The sequence below is a fragment of the Dipodomys merriami genome, unplaced genomic scaffold, assembly GCF_024711535.1.
Source record: "Dipodomys merriami isolate MVZ:Mamm:240054 unplaced genomic scaffold, mDipMer1.0.p SCAF_617, whole genome shotgun sequence".
NCBI lineage: Eukaryota > Metazoa > Chordata > Mammalia > Rodentia > Heteromyidae > Dipodomys > Dipodomys merriami.
Window position 1 is genome coordinate 608088 of NW_027206199.1, and position 25821 is coordinate 633908.

Below are 25821 nucleotides of genomic sequence, written 5' to 3' on the forward strand. Positions count from 1 at the left end.
GGTTTTGTTATTTCTGTATCTTTCTCTCATACACATATAGATACACATAGTACACACACACACACACACACACACACACACACACACACACACACACACACACGAGTCAGGAGGTTGAGATCTGTAAGACTAGTTCAGGCCAGGTGCTGGGGGGCGTGTGCCTGTAATGCTAGCTACTCACCAGGCTGAGATCTGAGCATGACAGTTTGAAGCCAGCCAAGGAAGGGCAGGAAAGTCCATGAGACTCTTACCTCCAATTAATTACAGAAAAAGCCAAAAGTGGCACTATGGCTCAAAGGGTAGAGCGCTAGTCTTGAGCAAAAAGAGCCTAAAGACACTACTCAGTCCCAGCGTTTAAGACCAAGACTGGCAAAAACAAACAAACAACAACAATAACAACAACAAAAATAACCTGTACTTTGAAACTAGCAAAGGCAGAAAAGCCCATGAAACTGGGTCCCAGTGTGTCACACCTGCAATCTTAGTGTAATAAATATGCTAAGAACCACAGGGGTCACAACGATAAGCACAAAAATAAAGAACTGCTCCTCATGGCGAAATTTACTTCTGTGTGGAAGGGTGAGCCACTGTCCAAAATCAGGCAAGCAAGCACACAGAGCAGGCAGGCTGCTCTGATGTTTACTTCTAATGCAGAGATACTGCTTCTCTGGTCAGAATAGCTGAGTTTAGGAACATAATCTGCTCCCTACTGGCTAGTTTGATAGTGTACAGTGTATTTATATAAGGTGACTTAGAAATAAGATTAACAGTACAGAAGTAATCATACAAGATGTCCACACCCTCTGCTATATCTTGAATAGTCTGGAGTATGGCATAATTCCATCTTGAAAAGAAAAAAGAACACTTTAAAGACAGAACCTTACATTTCAACAGTCCTTTCTCATCCCAGATCACTTCTTTTCCTTAACAGGAGTCAAGCCACCACACCAAGGCAGAAATTTATAAGCAATACACTTCTATAGAAAAGAGAGTTTTTCTCTCATCAGCTAGTCAGGATGCTCAAGTCTGAGGATCATGGCTTGAAACCAGCACAGGCAGAAAATTCTGTGAGAGTCTTACTCAAAAACACACTTGCAAGTGCACCCATGGTTCAAGCAGGAGAGGATCAGCCTTGAAGCAGATAGCTGAAGGAAAGCTTACTGGCCCAGGACCCTAGCCACAGCACTGGAGTATGTGTGACCATGTGGGCAAACACACACACATATGTAAACACACACACACACACACACACACACACACACACACACACACACACACACACACACACACACACACACACACACACACACACACACACACACACACACACACACACACACACACACACACACACACACACACACACACACACCCCAGGGAGGTACTTTTACCCCTTTCTCTACAATTTTGCCTAGAGTCCTATGTTAGGTTCCATTGACACTTTCATGAAACTAAAATTCTTAATTCTGGATTCATCTAGTTTCTGTACACTAACTACTGTCCTCATCTGATTTGTTTCAGATTTTTAAAGATGCAGGGCAATGTAGGATGTCTCCAAACCACCATCTCCCCCCACCCTTTGTGTTTATTTCTATTCTGCTTTTCTTTTGGTGATATTAGAGTTTGAACTGTCAGGTGTTGTACTGCTTGAGCCTCATCTCCAGACATTTTGCCTTCAAAAATTTGTCTAATGGGGCCTCCTGTTGGACCATGATGCTCACATATGTGTTCCCACCTAGCTGGGAGGATAGGCACACACCGCCCAACCAACTCTTACTACTCATGGTGAGATCTCATGAGCTTTGCCTAGGCTAGCCTTGAACCATCATCCTCTCCATCTCCCCATCCTGAGTAGTTAGAATTATGGGTGCGAGACACCACACTAGAATATTTTTATTTTTTTAAACTCACCTCTTAGATTTACTTATTTATATTTATTTATATTATTTGATGACTGGACATTTTATCACATACATTCGTAGGTGATGAGTTCAAGCCCCATGACTCATAAAAAAAAGGGAAGAAGACAGAGGAAAAGGAAGAGGAAGAGAAGGAGGAGGAAAAAGAGGAGGAGGCAGAAGAAAAAAAGGAGGAGGAGAAAAAGTAGGAGGATGAAGGAAAAAAAGAGGAGCAGGAGGAGGAGGAGGAACAGGAGGAGGAAGTATAGGAGGAGGAAGAAGAGGAAGAGGAAGAAGAGGAGGAGAACCAGAAGGGAGGGCAGAGGAAGAGGAGAAGTGGTGTCAAGCATCACTGGCTCATGCTTGTAATCCTACCTGGTCAGGGGATGTAATCTCACTTCACTGACAGCTCCATCAGGAATATATGCTGTATTCTTTTTTTTTTTTTTTTTTTTTTTTGGTCATGAGGCCTGAACTCTGTGCCTGAACTCACCTGAGCTCTTAGCTCAAGGTGAACACTCTACCACTTGAGGCACAGTACCACTTCTGGCCTTTTCTGCATATGTGGTGCTGAAGAATCAAACCCAGGGCCTCATGAATGCAAGGCAAGCACTCTACCACTGAGCCACTTTCCCAGGCCAATCTGTGGCACTCTTCCCTGCAATTAACCATTGAAACAAAAGCAATGGAGCTGTAGCTCAAGTGGTAGAATGCTGGCCTTGAACAAAAGAAGCTCAAGGAGAGCTCTCAGGTCTTGAGTTCAAGCCCCATGACCAGCATACACACAAATACATTAATTGCTTCCTCCCTTTCTCTATTCTTTTTTCCCTATTTCAAATGTTATAAAAGCACCATGGCTAGAAGAATTTAAACACTAACCAAAAGTCAGCATTAATATTCACTATTCCACTTTGCTTTACATCTAATTAACCACATCTTTCATTACCTTGAGTGAAAATTCTACTCTGCTCCAGTTTTTTGCACAGAAATATAATAAACCAGTTAATTTCTGGGTGTCCAATGTCCCTCTTCTGAAGAAGGGGGAAAAAAAAGAAAATAACATTTTACACATGCATTTAGATTATAAAATCACTCAGCTTCTCAAGAAGTACAAAGATCACAGTCATTCCTGGAAACCAACAACAAAAAGTCTCTTCTAGTAACTATTAAAACCATCTAGCTGCCAAAACCCACAGGACCAGGAAATTCCTTCCCCAGGCATAGAGTGGTGAGACAGGGCCCAATGAGAAGACAGTCAGTTGGGACAAGTGCAGCACTGCTGGGCTAGTGGAGGGAAACGTGTTCCCCTCTCAATATATCTCATAGCAGCACTCACATTCCCGTTGGGGGAGACTTCCTGTTCAGTCCCAATGGGTTTCGAGGTCCTACTGGAGCATGTTGGAGTCCTAGGAAGATTCCAGATCCTTCAGCTACTTTGCTTTTTTATCATAATTCTTATAGCATATCCTCATATTCTATTAGAGAACTTCACGGCTGCCGTGCCTGAGCACCGCTGCTGGGTGCGCATCCTCGACAATGGCACGCTCTCTGACAATGGCACTGGGCTCCTCAGCCAGGAGGACCTCCTGAGAATCTCCATCCCACTCGACTCCAACCTCAGGCCAGAGAAGTGCCGGCGCTTTGTCCATCCCCAATGGCAGCTCCTCCACCTGAACAGCACCTTCTGGAACCTGAGTGAGGCAAAAACAGAGCCCTGTGTGGACGGCTGGGTGTATGACAAAAGCTACTTCCACTCCACTATTGTCACTGAGGTAAGAGGCCCCATTTAAACCTTCTGTGTGTCTGCTCAAAGGTTTTTGCAGTAATACAAAGCACAGACTTGCTTTATATATTCAATCCCCTTCTCTCCCCATAGTATATTAGTCAGCAATTTGTATTTTCTATTCCTTCAGCAATTAGCAACTGCTCATCTATACTACCAAGATGATGAGTTACTAGTACTGAGGTCATGAATGAAACAATCTACATGATTGAGTTACTAGTACTGAGGTCATGAATGAAACAATCTACACAGACAACTGTTATTAAATAATTTGATCTAATGAGAAAGACAGTTGTAATTTTAAAGAGCAATGGACATACCATGAAGGAAAATATTATGCTAGTTCTGTGGCTCTCAATACTTATTATGAATTATTATCCAGAGCAAGTTAGTCAGAACCTTTGGGGCATAAATCCAGTCCCCAGCATTTGTATACTTTTTAACTGAATGGATGGGTATATCCAAAGATGAGAGTTATTCTGTCAGTTGAATTATTGAGTGGTAAAAGAAATTTAACAGACTTTGTATTAGTTCAAGTATAAAGAAACCTTTCTTCCTAGGGAAAAAAAGAACTTTTTTTTCATTGTGAGAATACTATACAGAGGCGTTACAATTATATTGGCAAGATAACGAGTACAACTCCTATCAAGCATTGTTGCCTCCTCTTTGTTTCCCCTTCCCATCCCTTCCCATACTGCTCCTACCATCTCCCACCTGATCCCCCCCCACCAAAGCTGTAAAGTTCGTTTTTCGATATAATGACTTGTACATCTCATTGTTGCAATGGGTCCACCTGTATCCCTATTTATACGATTTGCTTTTGCCCTTCCTCTCCACATACTGTACCAAGATCAAATACAGTGAAAGCAGGGGTTATATCATGGGGCAGACAAAGAAGAGTTTTTGTCATGTACTCTCCATTATGGTAACTCAATTGTCTTTAAAATATTCTTTTCTATGCTATAAATTATGGTAACTAAAGAATATGTGTGCTGGTGGCTCAGCACTGTAATCCTAGCTACTCAGGAGGCTGAGATCTGAGGATCATGGTTCATCAGGAAATTTATCCTCATTTAACCACTAGAAGGCCAGAAGTGGTGTTGTGACTGAAGGCTGTAGAGTGCTATCCTTGAGCAAAATAGGGCAGGGAGAGTGCCCCGGTCCCCCAGAACAACAAGATAGACAGATACATACATACATACATACATACATACATACATACATACATACATACATACATACATACATACATACATGCATACATAAATGCTGAGGAAATAAAATTTTGAAAAAGGAATGTGTAGAACCAGGTGTTGTTAGCTTATGCCTATAATCCTGTCTTCATAGGATTCTAAGATCTATGCATCCTGGTTCATAGACATCCAAGCCAGGAAATTCCATAAGAAAACCTGAAAAGCATGTGGTTCAAGTGAAAAGCAGTCGACTGGACAAAAAGAGAACCAAAAAACTCAGGAACAACACCCAGGCCCCACCCTGACTTCAAGTTCCAGGATGGACACACACACACAGACACACACACACACAGAGAATGTGTGTAGAAGCTAATGCATGCAACAGATGGAGTTGGTCATCTGAGGAGAATAGAGAGATAAGGCCATGGAAACCCTTTTTTTTTTTTTTTTCAGGTAAGGGGTAGTCCGTTTATTCATCATTCTGGCTGATACCAGGCCATCTTGGCCCTCCATGTGGTTGGGAAAGGCCTGGGAAAGACCTGGGAAAGAGCTGGGAAAAGAGAGGTGGGAAAGAAAAAGAGCTGGGAAAGGGAGAGAGCAGGGAAAGAGAGAGAGCTGAGAAAGAGCAAGAGCGAGAAAAGAGAGAAAAGAGCTAGAAAAGAGAGTGTCTGGGAAAGGTAGGAAAGAGAGAGCTAAGAGAAGGGAGCTGGGAAAGAGAAGAGAAGGAAAGAGCTGAGAAAGCTAGAAAAGAGCAGAGAGAGGGCATCTGGTCCTGGGCTGGCCTTATCTAGGGTATGGGTGGAAAAGGTGTGGCCACATCAAATTCAGATGTGACCTCAGCAGATGCAGATGTGACCTCTTCCAGGTGTCCCAGTTGCCTAGGTAACGCAGGTACTGGGTGGAGACTTTGCTGCGAGGAGGGTGGAGTCTGCTAGCCATCCAGGAGCAGACCTTACATTCCAGCCTGTTAATAATCTTGAAATACAGTGAAGATTCTCTCTGGATACTTCCTGCTGACAAGTGGCATAAACAATAGGGGTAAAAGGCTGGAATTTGGTCTCCTCCCACAGAAGGCAGTGAGTAGCAGCTGTCCCTTGGTGGCATGAGTCCTTAGATGAAGTCTGGAGAAGTCTCATGAGCATTGAGGGGCTGGAAAAAAATATACTAGAGAGCAAATAAATGGCAAGAGGAAGGTCTTGGGGCTGAAAATGTTGATAGAAGTGTCCCTAGCTACTTCTGACATCTGGCGACTAGGTAGAGAAGTCAGGTGACAAAGGCAAGAATATAAATTCCTGTTCAGTTAATAGGTAGACAGGTATAGACATTGAATGGGCAGGCTTCTTACTTCTACTGACCTCCCGGCTCTGGTTAATTTTGAAAGGGCAAGCACCAAGTAGCTAATGTGACATCATCTCCTCTTACTCCTCTCCATGTTCTCTTGTTCCCCAGACTGGCTGAGTCTAGGTGCTCATTGCTGGGATGGCTTATCCCAGTTGGTATTCAAGGAGGATTGAACTCAAGGCCTTGGCATTGTCCCTGAGCTCTTCTGCTCAAGGCTAGTGCTCTACCACGTTGAGTTACAATAGCACTTCCAGTGTTTGGCTGGTTAGAGATAAGAGTCTTGAGCCATGCTTCCAGCCTGGCTCTTTGCAGGTTAGTTGGGAGATGGAGTCTTAGGGATTTTTCAGCCCAGGTTGGCTTTGAACTGAAATCTTTGCCACAAATGCCCTTTATTATTTCCAATTAAAGCAACAAGGAGATCAAATAGAATATGTAGAGCTTACCTGGTCCTTATTAAGAATTGCCAACAAATATTCTGAAATGACAAAACTCATGAGATGTGATGAGAATTTTAGCACAGATATGCCCAGTATTTTAGAACCATGTAGTCAGTAGAACACACAACACAAAACAAAAAAGGCAAAACTCAAAACCTAAAATTTTGACAACAATGTTTAGACATCTTTGCTAACAAAGCACATCAAATGGTTGGGCCTCAGTTACCAGGACCTGTGAAAAGAGCAACTTGTTAGCAAGGCACCTTAGAATAGCTGGATGGATTAGTAAGCTTGGTGGAAGGTTAAGGGCCAGATGGGGCCAAACCCTTAACCCACCATGTGGCCAAGATGGCGAACTCAAGATGGCGAATTTCTGAAAAAATGCAAAGAAACCCTGAACAAATAGATCAAGCCTACATTGGCTAGCCTTAGAGAGGGATCCAAAAGGGGGGGTTGCGGGGACCCAGCCTGCGTCGCACTCTTCAGGGCACAAGCCAAAATGTAGAAAAGAGAAAGGGAGAGATAGGGAAAGTTGGAAATGAATGGCAGAGAGAGAGCAAAGAGAGCCTGAAAGTAAACAGACTTCTGACCATTTACCATGGCAGAAACTGTCTACATCTGAGAATTGCATAAAAATGAGGTGCTCTGGCCTTCCAGAGAGCGCAGGAGGCATTTCAAAGGGGTTCCACAGCTCAGGCGTGATTCGCAGCACCCCATTAAACGTGTAGGAGAGTCAATCTGGTGAGTAAAGGAGAGCTGACGAGGCAGAAGCAGCGCCCCGACTTCCCCAGAGCCCTCTAGAGAGAAATGGCCAAGCCCCCAAAGCAAAGCATCCTCGGCTTCAGAGGTGACAGGCCTTTCAGCTACTGGCTGGAGGATCTCACTGGCGTGGCGCCACGTCTGGAAAGAGACTGAGTGACAGAGAGCCATTAGAGAGTAGTTTCACTCACCAGAGTATAGAAGTGATGTGGATGTGGACGTGAAGGCCAGCAATGGTATCGATGCGCTATGTCCGCAGCACACAGACCATTTCCGAAAAAAAGGCCATTAGAACTGTGGGTATTACTCAGGGCAAAAAGGGAAGAAAAAAAAAAAAGAAAAAAAGGAAAAAAAAAAAAAACGGAGAAGAATCCTACCTATCCTGGTGGGATTATGTTAGATTTTTATCTTGTTACTCTTTTTTATTTTTTGGGTCCGGTCATGGGGCCTGAACTTTGGGCCTGGGCTCTGTTCCTCAGCTCTTCAGCTCAAGGCTAGTGGTCTACCACTTGAGCCACAGTGCCACTTCCGGCTTTTTTCTTTTTTCTTATGTGGTGCTGAGGAATCGAACCCAGGGACTCAGGCATGCAAGGCAAGAGCTCTACCACTGAGCCACCTAACCCTTATGTTAGGTTTTTAAAAAGACATACCCGAGTAATAACAGCACCACACACATGGTATTCAGATAAGGGGTAGGTTTATTCATCGTTCTGGCTGGCACCAGGCCATCTTGGTCCTCCATGCGGTTGGGAAAGGCCTGGGAAAGACCTAGGAAATTGATGGGAAAAGAGAGAGATGGAAAAGAGAAAGAGCTGGGAAAGAGACAGACCTGGGAAAGAGCAAGAGCTAGAAAAGAGAGAAAAGAGCTAGAAATGAGGAGAGAGAACTAGAAGAGAGAGCATCTGGGAAAGGTGGAAAGAGAGAACTAGGAAAGAGAGCTGGGAAAGAGAAGAGAAGGAAAGAGCTGAGAAAGAGCTAGAAAAGAGCAGAGAGCCATGGAAACTTTGAAGACAGAGACAGAACCTGAAGAGTTGAAAGGAGCTGAGTATTTGAAGGTGTGTGGCCTGGCAGAGGAGAGTGGCTGCAGAGGAAATGGACAGGAAGCAGGATCCACATACCACAGCACATTTTCCCTCTGTTTCCACTGAAGGCTTCAACTCTCCTGACACCGTTCTCTCTTCCTTTCTCTTCCAGTGGGACCTAGTATGTGAGTACCAGTCATCCAAATCGATAGTTCAAGTAGTATTTATGATTGGGTCACTGCTGGGAGGTCTGATATTTGGCCATCTTTCAGACAGGTAGGTGTCATTGCACTTTCTCTGTGGATGTTGATCAGATGGTATAGTCTTTTCTGTAGTCAAAAAATCTCAGCTGAGCTCTAACTTTGTGCTCTAAATAGTAGTCCAGCACTCAGCAGAAAAGTATCTTTTAGAAGACATTTAGAAGGGGGGGAACCAAGATGGCGACGGGGCAGTAGGGAAATTCCACAGCTCTCCCCAACCAAAAGAGAGTTCGAATTCCAACGCTTAATTCCCCAAGAGACCGACAACAAGGAGATGAACACCCAGTGAAAAACAGGAGGTGGAAAATAACAAAAGAGAAAGAGAGAGAAAGAATTTGAGAACAGAGAAGAGCGAAGACCCCTTCCCCAATTTTTGCTGGCCGCGTGACGGCGCATCAAGCCGTGGCCAGCTGGCCCGGCCGTAGCTGCTGGAGTCCCAGACAAACAGAGGCCTGCCTGCAGATCACCCGCGCAGAAGCCGCCTGAGGTAAGGGTCTGCAGACCCACTGATCGCCACAAAAAGAGCAACCTACCAGCTGGGAGTCTGCACAAAGCTCCCACCCCCACCCCTCACTCTCCAACGGAGCAGAGAGGCTCCATCCCGCCAAAGCCGGTCAACCCCAGGGTGGGAAACCCAGAGCTACACCCCCAATTTTTACTTGCCCTGCAGCAGTGTGCCAAGCTGCGGCCAGCCGGCCTGGTGGGGGATGCCGGAGTTCCAGAGACACAGGGGGCTGTCTGGAGATAACCCGCGCAGAAGCTGCCTGAGATACCAATGTCAGACCCGCTGATTGCGACCAGTAACCCCTGAGCCCGGAACTCTGCCCCACGACGGCAGCCCCAGAGCTACAGGGGACACCCACAGAACACCAGAGCAGGAGACCTGCAAGGAACTGGTGCTGATCCGGAGAGTGCAAACAGAGACAAACCTCAGCGTTCAGAACGAGTACGGAGGCCCCACCCCCACACCTCGGCCAGAGGCCAGAGGCCCATCCCGAGGCGTGGACCTGACAGCATCAACATCGATGGAGGCAGAGAAAGGAGAGAATCACACAGAGCCACCACCACCCAGGCCAGCCCCCAACCACCCCAACTGAACTCTGATTGCAATGGCAACTGATGACCTACATCACACAGAAACAACTAGCTCCAGGGTGAGTACCCCACAGGGAACAGTGTATCCCTCAAGGGCAACCAGTCTGGGAATCCCCAGACCCTGACCCAGACTCCCTACCCCAACACCTGGACCACAGGACCCATTAAAACTGGTAACTGTTTGAGAACTCTACCAGCCCAAGGAGCACACTCCACTGGCCAGGCTAGAGCAAGAACGCCCCTGGAAGGGAGTTTAAATGCCCAAGCCAGGAACAGCGCCCCTGGGCCAAGACACACAACAGTATAAGAAATTTGAACTGTGTACCTCAGGCTGCATAATGTAGGTGCTAGACACAGCAGCAGAGGCCCAACCAGTGAGCCTCAGGCAATGGGGCCGGACCAAGCCTGGGGATCCAGTGCCTGAACAATACAACCAACTCCTCCCAACTGAAGTCAAAAGCTGAGCATAGGCCTCAGCAGAGGGGAGAAAAACAGGGAACTGTACCCCCTGTGAAGCACGCCTGTGACAACAAAAGACCTGGGGGCTCCGGACAAGAGAAGCCCAAAACCCACCAGAACCCGATCCATATTTTCTAGGCTGGGAATTGGACAACACTGGCCGCCAGCACCTGATAATAGGCAGGAGCTCAGGCTGGTAAGATGGCTTAGCAGTAGAGTGCAAGTCTTGGGTGCATGAGGCCCTGGATCTGATTCCTCAGCACCACATAAGCAGAAAGGGCCAGAAGTGGTGCTGTGGCTCAAATGGTAGGGTGCCAGCCCTGAGCTGAAGAGCTGAGGGACAGCACCCAAGCTCAGAGTTCAAGCCCACAACCCGCCAAAAAAAAAAACCATTAGGAGCCCATAGCAGACTCCAGCATCTGGGAGAGTGCATCCAGAACATCCGATCTTGCCAAGAGCACGCGTAGGAGCAAACACAAGCAGTCTAGGCTGCTCAACCCTTCCAAAGGTAGGAATTGCCAGTGATCTACAGCAGAGAGCCGAGAATCCTATGTAGGTCAAACCAGCAGCTGGAGGTAGGCCCCCAACAGAACCCAGATCAGGTACAGACTCTCTACCAGTACAGAAACAGCAACCAAGCAAAGACAGACACACCAAAACAAAATTTCAGATTAGTCTCCAATAATCCCTGAACCCCCATGTGAAAATCACAGAGAAAAATTACAAGGTTTATCAACACCCAGGATAGCAAGCTATCCCCAAGAGCCAACAGCCACGCAGGGAAAGCCACAGTGGGAGCAAAGCAGGAATGGAAGACAAAACCTACATCCAAGCGATGCTAGAGGCAATGACTCAAGAAATAAAGCAAGAAATAGACCAGAAATTGAAAGAGCACAGGGATGAACTATCAAAAGAGATGCAGGATATCAAACAGGAGATGCATGCAAATAAAGAGGCTACACACACTTCACTAAGAAGTGAGATAGGTGCCAAAATAGAGGCAGTACATACCTCATTAAGAGGTGAGATCAGTACTTTGAGAACCAACATCGAATCCATAAAGGAGTCCATTTCCTCCATGCAAACCATAATGGAAGCCACAGTTAAAAGAGTGAATGAAATGGAATGTAGAGTATCAGATACAGAAGACAGAATACACCCACTGAACCAAAAAATGATAGATATGGAAAATTCACTCAAATTATGCCAAAGGGAAATTCAAGAGCAAGCAGATAGTGCCAAGAAATAGAGTGGATGAAGAAGGTGAGGAATATCATAGCAAGGGAATACAACACCTATTCAACAAGATAATCGGTGAAAATTTCCCCATCTCAAAAAAGAACATCTTACCTACATAACAGAAGCATATAGAACACCTTACAAGCAAGATCCCAGGAGAAACTCTTCTTGACACATTATAGTAAAAAATGATAGATCTGAATAATAAGGGAACAATCTTGCATGCAGCAAAAATGGAGAAGGAGCTATACTACAATGGGGAAAAAATCAGAATCACTGCAGATCTCTCCACACAAACACTGAATGAAATAAAGGCCTGGGAAAGTACCACTCGAGCCCTGAGAGCCAATAACTGCCACCCCAGACTGATATACCCGGCAAAGCTAGCATTCACATTCCATGGAGAACTGAAAACTTTTAATAGCAAAGAAAAACTAAATGAATACATAAAAATTAAGCCATCATGACAAAGAACACTAAGAGGAGGGACACAACCTGAAGAAAGCAACCAGGAACTGGGACCTGCACCCAGACAGGCATTAATCAAAGTCTAACTGAGCAAGCACAGGAGGAAAGGAAAGAAGAAAAACGGAGGAAAACAGGGAATGACAGGGACCACAATGCATCTCATCTCTCTATACTATCTCTTAATATTAATGGGCTTAATTCGCCAATCAAAAGAAAAAGAACTGCAGACTGGAACAGAAAACATGACCCATCCATCTGTTGCCTACAGGAGACCCACCTCTCAGCCAAACATACAAACACACTCAGAGTAAAGGGTTGGAAAAGGATCTACCAATCAAATGCTCCCAGTAAGAAAGCAGGTGTAGCTATCCTGATATCTGACAAAATAAACTTTTCATTAAAATCAGTACAGAAAGACAAGGACAGACACTACATATTAATACAGGGAACAATCCAAGAGGAGGATATTACCATCATCAACTTATATTCCCCAAACATTGGTGCACCCAGATATGTTAAGAAAATACTCTCAAACTTACAAAATAAAATAGATCCCAATACGATAATACTAGGAGACTTTAACACCCCACTCTAAACAAAGGACAGGTCTTACCAACCAGAGGATTGGCAAAGAAGCTCCCGAATAAAGTGAGGCCATACTTCAAGCATAATTAACTGACATCTACTAAGTATTTCACCCAAAAACAACACAGTACACATTCTTCTCAGCAGCTCATGGAACTTTCTCCAAAATAGACCATATCATAGTTCATGCAAGGAACTTAAGCAGATACAAAGGGATCGACATAATCCCCTGTGTCCTATCTGACCACAATGAAACCAAGCTAGTTCTCAATAACGAAGCATATCACAGAAATGTCTCTAATACATGGAAATTGAACAACACACTCCTTAGCAATGCCTGGGTAATGGAAGAGATCAAAGAAGAAATAAAAAATTTCCTACAACTCAATGAAAATGAAAACTTGTGGGACACAGCAAAGGCAGTCCAGAGGGAGAAATTTAATGCCCTCGGTGCCCACATCAAGAAAATAGAGACAGACCAAGCAAATAATCTCATGTTGCAATTAAAACAGCTAGAAAAAACATGAAAAAATGGAACCTAAACTTACTAGATGGAGCCAGATAACCAAATTAAGAGCAGAGATTAATCAATTAGAAAATCAGAAAACTACAGCCAATTTTAAACAAACAAAAACCTGGTTCTTTGAAAAACTAAATAAAATTGATGGACCGTTGGCAAGATTAATTAAAAAATGAAGAGAGGAAACCCATCTTAACAGGATTAGGGATGCCACAGGAAAAATCACAACATGTACCCAAGATATCCAAACAATCTTAACAGACTACTTTCAAAAGTTATACTCTCTAAAAGAAGAAAACCTGGCAGAAATGGATGCATTTTTAGAGAAATACAAGTTGCCCAAACTGAGCAAAGAAGAAGTAAATCAATTAAACAAGCCAATATCCTAAAACGAGATACAGGAAGCTATCAAAAGTCTTCCAACAAACAAAAGCCCAGCACCAGATGGATTCACAGCAGAATTCTGTAAGCCCTTTAAAGAAAAATTAATACCCATACTCCTCAAGCTCTTCAGAGAAACAGAGATGGAAGAAGCTATCCCAAACTCATTCTACAAAGCCAATATCACACTCATCCCCAAACCAGGCAAAGACCCAACCAAAAAAGAGAATTACAGGCCAATTTCCTTGATGAACACAGATGCAAAGACCCTTAACAAGATTCTAGCTAACAGAATCCAGAAACACATTAAAAAAGAACCATACACTATGACCAGGTAGGCTTCATCCCAGAGATGCAGGGATGGTTTAACATGCTTAAGTCAATAAATGTAATCCAACACATCAACAGAGCTGAGGTCAAGAATCACATGATTATCACCACAGATGCAGAAAAGGTCTTTGACAACATTCAACACTCATTCATGCTAAAAGCTCTGGAGAAAATAGGAATAGAAGGAACATTTCTTAAAACAATAAAAGCCATTTATGACAGACCAATAGCCAATATTATACTTAATGGGGAAAAGCTACAACCAATTCTCCTAAAATCAGGAACCAGGCAAGGATGCCCACTTTCTCCACTCCTCTTCAATATAGTCCCCCAAACCTTAGCCAGGGCAATAAGGCAAGAAAAAGACATTAAAGGGATCCACATAGGGAAAGAAGAAGTTAAACCATCCGTTTTTGCAGATGACATGATACTATACCTTCACCATCCCAAAAACTCCATCCCCAAATTCTTAGAAATCATAAATCAATTCAGCAAAGTAGCAGGATACAAAATCAAACCACAAAAATCAGTTGCCTTCCTGTACACTGACAATGTACAAGAAGAGAGGGAAATAAAGGGAGCAACCCCATTCACAATAACCTCCCAAAAAATAAAATATTTAGGAATTAACCTAACCAAAGATGTAAAAGAACTATTTAATGAAAACTATAAAAAGGTAAAGAAAGAAATTGCAGAAGACACTAGGAAATGGAAAGACCGCCCATGCTCTTGGATAGGCAGACTTAATATAGTGAAAATGGTAATACTGCTAAAATTAATATATAAATTCAATGCAATTCCTATTAAAATCTCAATGACGTACATCACTGAAATACAGAAAACAGTCCAAAAATTCATATGAAACAACAAAAGACCTAGAATAGCCAAAACAATTTTAGGGAATAAAGACAACAAGGGAGGGATATCCATGCCGAACTTCAAACTCTATTATAGAGCTATAATAACAAAGACAACATGGTACTGGCATAAAAACAGAACTGAAGACCAATGGAATAGAAAAGAAGATCCAGGGCTGGGAAGGTGGCTCAGTGGTAGAGTGTTTGCCTTGCATGCATGAGGCCCTGGGTTCGATTCCCCGGCACCACATAAGCAAAAAGGAAAAAAGCTGGAAGTTGCTCTGTGCCTCAAGTGGTAGAGCGCTACCCTTGAGCTGAAGAGCTGAGAGACAGCGCCCAGGCCCATAGTTCAGGCCCGCAACTGGACCCCAAAAAAATTAAAAACTTAAAAAAAAAAGAAGATCCAGAAATATATCCACAGGCTTACAGTCAGCTGATATTTGACAAAGGAGCCAAAGACATACAATGGAAGAAACACGGCCTCTTCAACTACTGGTGCTGGGAAAACTGGGCGTGCACATGCAGAAAAGAAAAGTGTGGGCTGGGAAGGTGTGTCAGTGGTAGAGTGCTTGCCTTGCATGCCTGAGGCCCTGGGTTCGATTACTCAGCACCACATAAGCAAAAAGAAAAAAGCCGGAAGTGGTGCTGTGGCTCAAGTAGTAGAATGCTAACCTTGAGCTGAAGAGCTGAGGGACAGTGCCCAGGCCCAGAGTTCAGGCTCCAGGACCAGATCCCCCCCCCCCCCCAAAAAAAAAGAAAGAAAAAAGAAAACTAAAAGTGGATCCCAGCCTATCACCATGCACCAAAATCAACTCAAAATAAAGATCTTAACATTAAACATAAATCTCTGAAACTACTGCAGGACACAGTAGGAGACACACTTTAACTTACAGGCACAGGAAGGAACTTCCAGAACAGAGTCCCAGGGTCAGAACAAATTGGAGAGAGACTCAACAAATGGGACTACCTTAATATAAAAAGCTTCTGCAAAGCTAAATCTATTGCAACCAAGCTAGAAAGACAACCAACTAATTGGGAAAAAATGTTTACCAGCAATATATCAGACAAGGGGTTAACATCCGGTATATACATGGAACTCAAGAAACTAATCCCTCCCAAACCTAACAAACCAATTACAAAATGGGCAACGGAACTAAAGAGGGACTTCTCAGATAAAGAAATAAAAATGGCAAAGAAACACATGAGGAAATGTTCACCATCCCTGGCTGTGAAGGAAATGCAAATAAAGACAACCCTGAGATACCACCTTACCCCAATCAGAATGTCCCACATCCACAAGTCAGCCAACGACAAATGCAGGAGGGGATGCGGAGAAAGACGAACCCTATTACACTGCTGGTGGGAATGTACACTTATACAACCACTTTGGAAAGCAGTCTGGAGGGTCCTCAGAAAGCTAAAGATTGACTTCCCTTATTAGCCAGTAATACCACTTCTAGGCATCTATCCTGAACAACAGGAACCAACATACAAGGACACATGCACCTCCATGTTTATTGCAGCACTGTTCACAATAGCTAGGATATGGAAACAACCCAGATGCCCCACCACAGATGAATGCATCCAAAAATTGTGGTATCTATACACAATGGAATATTATGCAGCCATTAGAAATGACAAAATAATGGCATTTGCAGGGAAATGGATGGAGCTAGAAGAAATCATGTTGAGCGAGGTAAGTCAAAAGCAATGAGACAAACGGTACATGGTCTCCCTGATAACTGGATGTTAAATCCAAAATGTTAGGTGATACACCAAAATTAACAGGACTTAAGAAACAAAGAACTTCCACACATCTGGTCAAACCACTACTAAATAACCCCATGCTGCTGATCACATGTATGGTGTATATGTGTACACCATTATATGTTATAGACCATGATAGACAATTTGCTCCAAGAAAGTTAGAATGAGTTTGTGCCTTTAAATGAGCATCATTATCCCACAATACTGTGAAATTTGGGAAATTATGTAATCACTTAATTACAGTTTTAAAAAAACACCAGAAAACTAGAAGTGGTGCTATGGCTCAAGTGGTAGAGCATGAGCCTTGAGCTGAATTGTTCAGGGACAGCTCCCAGGTCCAGAGCTCAAGCCTCACCAATGACCAAAAAAAAAAGAGAGAGAGAGAGAGAGAGAGAGAGAGAGAGAGAGAGAGAGAGAGAGATCTTTCATGCAGTTGTTTCTAACATATTTATAAGATTATATCTTTGTTGCCTTGTATGTCCCTCACCCATGCTATAACCCCCGCTTTTACTATATATGATGTTGGTATATGTGGAGGGGAAGGGAAAAAACAAAATTTTCAAACAATGATACAGGAGGACCCATTGCAACTATGAGATGTACAAGTCGTTATGTAGCAAAACCAACTTTACAACTTTGGTGGGGGGAACAGGGAGGGGGAAGGGAGGATACGAAGAGATGGGAAGGGGAAACAAAGGAGGAGGCTACAATGCTTGATAAGAAATGTGCTCATTATCTTGCCCATGTAATTGTAACCCCTCTGTACAGTACTTTCACAATTAAAAAGAAACACAAAAAAAGAAGACATTTAGAGAAATTTTAATTTGTATTGTACAAACTTAGACAATAGTGGGATCTGATGAACTGATGTATTCACAATTACAAAATAAAAAACGAGTATCTTTTCTATGTAACAACAATAAGCCATCTACGAAAAAAGCCAAAAGACCAATTTCATTCTCAATGGCTTTCTCAAACTAAAATATTTAGGATTAAACTTGACCAAAGAAGTTAAAGACCTCTACAATGAAAGCTATAAAACCTAAAAGAAAGACATTGAAAGCCAGGTATGGTGACTCATACTCCTAGCTACTCAAGAGACTGAGATCTGAGGATCAAAGCTGTACCCCAGCCTGGGAAGGAAAGTCCATAGACACTTACCTCCAATGAACCTGTAAAAAGCTGGTGTGAAGCTGTGGCTCAAATGATAGGGTGCTAGCTTTGAGCAAAAAGCTAAGGGAGATTAATCAGTCTCTGAGTTCAAGCCCAATGCTGGCAAGAAAGGAAAGGAAGGGAAGGGTGTGAAAAGAAGGGAAGACAGAGGGAGGAGGAAAGGAGGGAGGGAAGGAAGGAGAACCAAGCATGTGATATTTGTCTTTCTGAGACTGGTTTTTATTTTTCTGTTTGGGGTGGTAGGGGTGGGGGAGTGCATGCATGTGTGTGTGCCAGTCCTGGGACTTGAAAAAGTTCAAGGGAAGGGCACCGTCCCTTCTCTTAGTTTTTTTTCTCTCAAGGTAGGCATTCTACTACTTGAGTCACACTTCCACTCCCAACATTGGAGATGAGAATCTCATAGACTTTCATAGTGGCCGTGCTGGCGTAGTCTCCTGAGCTTCTAGGAATACAGGCCTGAACCCCCGCCACAGGGCTCTTGGATTCCTTTAAGTCAGGTTTTCTCTCCCCCACTACCCCACCTCAATTTCACAGGCTTAAGATTCCATAGTATTTATTTCTACTGGACTATGCGTGGTGTCCCTACTTCAGCTTGCTTTTCCTACTTGAGCTCTGGACCTTCTGTCAGTGAGGAGAGACACTGACTTTCCTCTCAGCAATCTGCCATCTTGCCTCTATCTCCTTATTTATGCATTCTTACATCTCCTAGTAGCCTCTTAGTAACATCTCTTACTCGTACTAGATTTCATTTTGACATGTCCATTTATGCATATGATGTATCTTGATTAGAATAACTCCATGTATCACTCTTCATCCCTCCCTCTCTCCCTCTCTAAAGCACTTGCAACAACCGATATTGATAGTTCCATTCCACCTCTGTATAGAAAGTATTTTGATCCTATTCACCATCCTTTAACCTCTGTTCAGTTTCTTCCTACGAGTGCCCACACCCCAGACAGTCATGTTCCATCTTCTAATACTCACTTTTATTGAAATGCTTTTTAATTGTTAAAGGGACTTCACCATGGGATTTTATATATCCATCACCACAGTTTAATGATTTTATATATACACGATAAAATGTTATATTGTATGTATGATTATATTATTAGATAACATTATATATTATAGTACTGCAGTATATAATGTACATTAGTATTATAATACTGTTATATATAATAATACAATCTTATATAATTTCGATGAATAGAATTACTATATATAACATGTGTATCTTATATGTGTTTATATATGCTTATTTTAGGTCTAGCATGTACATATGAGAGAAAACATGTGAACTTTGTACTCTTAAACCTGGCTTATTTCATTTCATATGATGATCTCCAGTTCCATCAACCTCTCTGAAATGATGTAATTTCATTCTTTTTCTTAGCTTAATAATATTCATGATACATACATTTTCTTGATTCATTCATGGCCTGTGAGTAGTATTGATAGCTTGACCCTTGTGAATAGTGCTTCCATGAATATGAGCATATAGGCGTCCCCACAATAGTCTGATACACATCCTTTAGAACAAATGTCCAAGAGTGGTAGCACTAGATTGCATGGTAGTTTGTTTTTTTTTTGTTTTTTTTTTTTTGTTTTTTTTTTTTTGCAGTTTGTTAAAGAACATCTATACTGGTTTATTCAGTGCTCACATTTGTTTATGGTCCAAAAGTAGTGTATAAAAAATTGTGCTTTACCCCAAAAAATCCTTGCCTCCATTACTTGCTTACGTTTTTGAAGATGACTATTCTTCCTAGAGTGAGGTGAATTCAAGTATTGTTTCAATGACCATTTCTTTGTCACCAGAGTTAGTATTTCTTTATGTATTGATTGGCCATTTGTAGTTCTTCTGTTTTGGGGGGAGGGGTTGTCAATCATGGACTGTGAACCTAGGGCCTTAGTGCTGTCTCTGAGTTCTTCTGCTCATGGGTAGCACTATACCACTTTGAGCCACAAATCTACTTCCTGGGTTTTTTGGGGAGTGGGTTTAATAGGGGAGAGGATGGTTAATTGGATCTCAGAGTCTAACGATCTTTTCTGCCCATGATCCTCATATATCAGCCTCCTGAATAGGTAGGACTACAGCCACCAGCACATGGCTATTTTGTACTCCTTTTGGGAAGTGTCTGTTCAGTTCTTTTGCCCATTTATTAATTCATCGTTGATTTTTGGAAGTTTGGGGTTTCTTTTATGAGGTTCCTGCATCTATTGAAATGATCATGTGGTTCCTGACCTTACTCCTATTGATGTGATGATTATAACAATTGACTTGGAAATATTGAACCAGCTTTGCATCCCTGGAGTAAATACTGTTTCCTAATTATGTATGTATTTTGATGAGTTGTTGAAGTGATTGGCCAGAATTTTGGTGAGAAGTTCTGCATCAATGTTCATCAAAAACAGATTTATAGTTCTTTCTCTCTCTCTATCTTTTTCTGATAAGTCCTTGTTTGCTTTTGAGATTGAGGGTTATGCTGGCTTCATACAATGAGTTTAGGAGTGAACATTTGCTTTCAATTTCATAGAAAAGTTTGAGGAATACTGGTGTCAGTTCTGCTTTGAAGACCTTATAGAATTCGACTGTGAATCCATCTGGTCATGAGCTTTTCATGTATGGGAGATCTCTTATTGTTTCATTGCTTGATATGGGTCTATTTAGATGGTTTAAATCTTCTTTGAGCCTTATTCTCTCTTCTGTGAACTTTCTATCCACTCCTGAAGGGAGAGGAGGTTTCTGAGTTGTCTACTGTTCATGCTGAAACAGACTTTGCAAGACACAGCTGAGAATGGTTGTTAAGCTATCTATATAAAACTTTGATGGATTGTCTTCCCATTCTGTCTGTCAAACAAGTTGGACTTCCACTTTGACAGTGCACAGACACTAATAAAGATAGCAGAACTTTCTTGATTTCACTCCTCAGGACTCTAAGCATAACACACAAACCTGTCATCCCAAATATGTGTCTACTAATGAACACTTCTGACAAAATCTCAGATGTTATCTTCTTTTTTTATATGGCTTGACATGGCACCAGAGTTCTTATGGTGACTTTGCGTGTCCTCACTGAGAGACTTTGGATATCACATTCATTGGCAAATTGCTCAGCTTCTTCCATTTCAGCTGTTGGCTAATATAGAAATTGCAACAAATCTCAAGTATAATGTAGAAATAATATTTAGCATTGATTAATATTTAATATTTAATTTAAAGAATAGCACATTTCAAATCGATGATACCTAAAATCTTTGTAGAAAGATTCAAGATCTACCTTAAATTTCATGATGTGATATCTTTGGCTGTTTTTAGTGTTATTGTTTTTGGTCTTGAATTATCTCACATAGTCCAATATTTCTTAGGTTTGGGCGGAAAACCATCTTCAGGTGGTGTTTGTTCCAAATGGCCATCGGTGACACCTGTGCAGCCTTTGCTCCCACCTTCATTGTTTACTGTTCCCTGCGATTCTTAGCTGGGTTATCTGTCATGCCTATTTTAGCAAACTCTTCTGTTCTCAGTAAGTAAGTCATTTGATCCTTTCATTTCCTTCTTGACTAGAAATGTCTTGAAGACATGACTTGGAAAAAATGATTATAACCACACAACTATGATTACAAGTGTGTTTTCTTCCAGTTATAGAGTGGACAAGACCTCAATCCCAAGCTTTGTTAGCAATGTTTACTTCCTACAGTACTGGGCAGATGCTGCTGGGAGGACTGGCTTTTTTCTTTCGAAGTTGGACCACACTGCAGCTGATATTATCCATACCTCTGTTGGTCTGCTGCGTGTTATCAAGGTATGGACAATATGTGTGGCCTTTAACTCTAATGAAAGGGGAAATAGAGGCTTAGAGGGAGGACCTGACACTTGGGATCTGTGTATTCTTTGAATGATCCTGTCACCTCACCCACAGTCACCACTGTGCTACTGAGATACAAAGGAGAACAGAATGTACTCTGCGAGGAGGCTGCAGCTGTGGAGTGAGCGCTTTTCTATCTTAACCACAGAATTATTATGGAATCTTTTTTTAATCTCGTTTTAAAGCATATATTCCTTGGAATAAGAGGGGTCTGAGGGAGCTATTTCCACACATGTAAATAATGTACTTTGACAATATTCACACCTTCTATTAGCATGTAAATAATGTACTTTGACCATATTCACACTGGACTTTGACCATATTCACACCTTCTAATCGCTTTTCCAATGCCATCTCCCCCTCCTTTTCAAAATATACTTTTAACTCGTTTAACAGGCTTAACTCTGCTGTTTTTTACAGAATGAAGTTATATTTGCACTCCACCCCCATCAACTACTGACTTAAATCTCCCTGTATTTCTGTGGCTCCCCAGCATTAGAGCCCCTTTTACACTCATAACATACAAGTGCCATATAATATAGAATATATTTAAGTACAGATTTGCAGAGAAGAGTACATGATATGTGTCTTTCAGAGTCTGGTTTTTTTCACTTAACTTGATCTCCAGTTCCATCCATTTTCTATAAAAAACATAAATTTGTTTATCTTTTTGAGTAATAATATGCCACTCTGTGATATTATTTCTAGGACTTATATTCTATTCCATTGGAATACGTATCTTTTTTTCCTACCATTACCATGATGATTCATTACTCTGGCTTTGTAGCACAATTTGAAGCCGAATATTGTGATACCTCCAGCATTGCTTTTTTTGTCCAGGAATGCTTTGACTCGGCAGAGTCTGTTGCACTTCTCTATCAGTTTTAAGATTGCCTTTTCTATTTACGCAAGGCCTGTCAGTAGAATTCTGATGGGGGCTGCATTGAATCAGTAGACAGTTTCAGTAGTATATAAGCATGCGAGGTCTTTCCATCTTTTGCTATCTTCTTTAATTACTTAATGCTTTGTACTTTTTACGTTTTCATCAAAAGTGATAAAATGAGCAAACTCTAAGACTTTAGCCAGCAACTTTCATACTGGTTTTTGATCATACTGTGGAATAAAATTTTCATGTACATTGTTGCCCAGACTGGCTTGAAAGTGTGATCCCCAGATCTCAGCCTCCTGAGTAGCTATAATTAGAAGTGTGAGCACATGTTCCCAGTGTGAAGAATTTTACTGTGTATAAAATCACTGAATAAACTATCTACAGAGATTAATTATATGGCATGTAGATCATATAGGGATATTAACCATTGGAATGTCAATGGATACTCAGACTATTTGTTCATTCCTCCTTGTTGTCTATAATTACTTTCAACAAACAAACACTTAGATACCCTTCCTGTAAGTCCACCAGAGAAGGCAGATTTAATCAGAAATGACTCTACTATGATGTACAAACTCTATATGAAATGGACAGGAAAAGATATTTCAGATTAAAGTTATGTGTAAAATAAGCAGTTAGATGTTTACTGTAGCTCTGCTGTCTTCTTTTTCAGGATGCTGGTAGAGTCTGCTTGGTGGCTGGTTTTTAGCAATCAGCTAGAAAAGGGCTTAGAGGAACTTAGAAGAGTTGCACGTATAAATGGAAAGAAGAATGCTTGGGAGACCCTGAGCATTGAGGTGATCTGAGAAGGGGGCTGATTACTGGGAATAGATGATTTGAACTCACAATCCTACTATTCTGGGTCCTTTAGGCATATCCCAAATTAGAATTTTCTAAGTGAGAAGTTTCTTTGTTTTTGTTTTTTGTTTTTTTCGGTCATGGGGCTTGAAGTCACCGCCTGGATACTGACCCTGAGCTTTTTCGACCAAGGCAACCACTCTATCACTTTGAGCCACCATGCTACATCCGGTTTTCTGTTGATTGATTAGAGATATGAGTCTTGGGAACTTTCCTGCCAAGGCTGGCATTGAACTGGGATCTTCTGTTCTCAGCCTCCTGAGCACGCTGCTTCTAAGTGACACTTGCACATCACCGAATTAGTTCCCCCACAGTCTTATTATTGTGTAGAGAAAGAAGTACCAAATAAAAAATGTGTCTATCTTTTGTCAGAAATCACATCATTGTTTGAATAAAAGAGCAATTTCCCACAAACGACACACATATGGGCAAGGAAGCAGTAACCCTTTCTCACTAGTTCAATAAATCATGGTTCACTTTAGGGAAAACATTAAATATCATTTTAACTTCCATGCATTTCATTCAAAGATTAAATGCTTAGTAGGCAACAAATAGGAACTCTTGCTCTAATCCAAGTGCTTTGGCAGTAATTATATAAAAGTCCTTCTTTCTCTGACATTTACACTGTCAATATCAGAGAGTACTAAGATGTTGCCTATGTAGAAAAGTTCTTTGAAAATCTTTTTTTTTTTTGGTATTTCTTTTCTTGGTTTGGGGTTTGTTGATGTTTTTCTTATTTGTTTTTCTCCATATTTCTAGAACCTAGTTCCTAATATAGCTGGCTCACTCATACATACATTTTACTGACTCATTTTAAAATCTTTGTAGCAGGGCCCTAGTGACTCATGCCTATAATCCTACCTACTCTGGACGCGTAGATGTGAGGATCGAGCCACAAAGCTAGCCCAGGAAGGAATGATTGTGAGGCCCATATCTCCAATTAACCACCCAAAAGCTGGAAGTGATGTTATGACTCAAGTGGCACAGTGGCAGCCATGAACACAAAAGCTCAAGGGCAATGCCTAGCCCCTGAGTTCAAGTCCCAGGAGCAGCTTAACTAAAGAAAGAATTAAATAAATACCTTTGAATACATAAAGTGTGTCAGCACAATGTTGGATATTACTGACGGAATTAACTTCACAGCATCTCTCTGCAAGAAACATTTTAAAATAGGGCAGAAAAATTGAGAGACAGTCTAATACAAAATCGGTGCTAATCCAGTCTATGTGCCAGGCATTGGTGAGAAAACCAGAAAGTGTTCAGCCAGCATTAATGGTCTAGAAAGGACTAAGGTGATAAGAGCTGGAGGAGGCCTTTGACACATCACCAAACTGGGCGGCAGTGGCACTGCGGAGAAACGTGTCCACAGGCTGCTCTGAAAGACAGCAAATGCCACATAAGAAAACGCTAACCAAGGAAGACACAAAGGTTTTATGTTCCCAATCAAAGTAATGTCATCCCTCTGCTATATGAAATAGCACTGTCTCCAAAAGTTTCCTTTCATTACAACCAACATATGCTCAAAGTTCAGAATTTATTTTTCCTAGTGCTGGTACTAAATTAAGGGCCTCTTACATGCTACGAAAATGATCTCCACCTCTAGCCCACAGAATCTTAACATTTTAATGAGGTGTAAATGTGCATGGGACTACTTAAGCATTGTTCTCTGATTATAGAATCTTTCTATATAAATCTGTGAAGCTACAGAGTAAAAAAAAAGTCCACCTGTCCCAAACTCATCCAATATGCAATGATTATATGAGCACTGTGGAAATACTGTATTGTTTTTGTTCAAAAGGGAGAGGTAACATACAAAGGAATCCAGAGCCTAGCTGAATCCAGCTAGGCAAAGGTTAGAAATTCCTATTGTAGTTTTGAAGGCTTGGAAAATTGTAGCATACTGGTCCTCAGCAACAAACTCTTGCCTTTCAATCTGAGCTCTGAATTCTTCACATCTGTCATTAATGATAGATAACATTTGAAATAAACAGTATTACTAAATAGTGTCCCAAGGAACATTTCAGCGACACTTCCTCATTTTGTATTTTGTGTCTTTACTTGGAAAATCTAAAATACTAACTCGCTGATAGAACAGTCTGTCATATCCAGTATTAACTCTCCACAGTCCTAATATAGAAAATGAATAAACTGTTATAAAAATAATAAACACAAGCCAGTCATATCTGCCTCACCCCTGTAATCCTACCTACTCAGGAAGCTGAGAACTTGGGATCAAGACTCAAAGGCTGCTTGAGGTTCTTATCTCCAAAAGATTACACAGAAGAAGGCAAAGAGGGCTGGGAAGGTAGCTCAGTGGTAGAGCCTTTGCCTTGCATGCATGAAGCACTGGGTTTGATTCCTCAGCACTACATAAGCAAAAAGAAAAAAAGCCGGAAGTGATGCTGTGGCTCAAGTGGTAGAGCTCTAACCTTGAGCTGAAGAGCTGAAAGACAGTACCCAGGACCAGAGTTCAGGCCCCAAAACCGGACCCCAAAAAAAAAAATTTAAAAAGAAAAAAAAAACAGAGGAAGGCAAAAGAGTTGCTATGGTCAAGTGGTAGAGTGCTAGCCTTGAGCAAAAGCAGCTCAGGGACAGCACCCAGGCCCTGACTTCAAGCCATAGGACCAACAGACACACACACACA

The 25821-nt window shown here is 41.8% G+C and overlaps 1 protein-coding gene across 1 annotated transcript; it reads left to right on the plus strand.

The window, feature by feature from the left end:
- The first annotated feature begins 3110 nt into the window (after window positions 1-3110).
- LOC138814862 (steroid transmembrane transporter SLC22A24-like) lies at window positions 3111-23730 on the plus strand. Its single transcript, XM_070003953.1, has 5 exons — window positions 3111-3670; window positions 8606-8709; window positions 20934-21088; window positions 21205-21367; window positions 22993-23730. Exons 1-5 carry the CDS (start codon window positions 3269-3271, stop codon window positions 23123-23125), a joined length of 957 nt encoding a protein of 318 aa, XP_069860054.1. The 5' UTR covers window positions 3111-3268; the 3' UTR covers window positions 23126-23730.
- Window positions 23731-25821: the final 2091 nt, after the last annotated feature.

What these genes read in the sequence shown, in the direction of transcription:
- LOC138814862 (XM_070003953.1), top strand. Translation starts at nt 3,269, where the DNA reads ATGGGTTTCGAGGTCCTACTGGAGCATGTTGGAGTCCTAGGAAGATTC. An exon ending in ACTCCACTATTGTCACTGAG is followed by an intron (nt 3,671 to 8,605) that starts GTAAGAGGCCCC and finishes TTTCTCTTCCAG; the next exon opens with TGGGACCTAGTATGTGAGTA. An exon ending in GTCTGCTGCGTGTTATCAAG is followed by an intron (nt 21,368 to 22,992) that starts GTATGGACAATA and finishes CTTCTTTTTCAG; the next exon opens with GATGCTGGTAGAGTCTGCTT.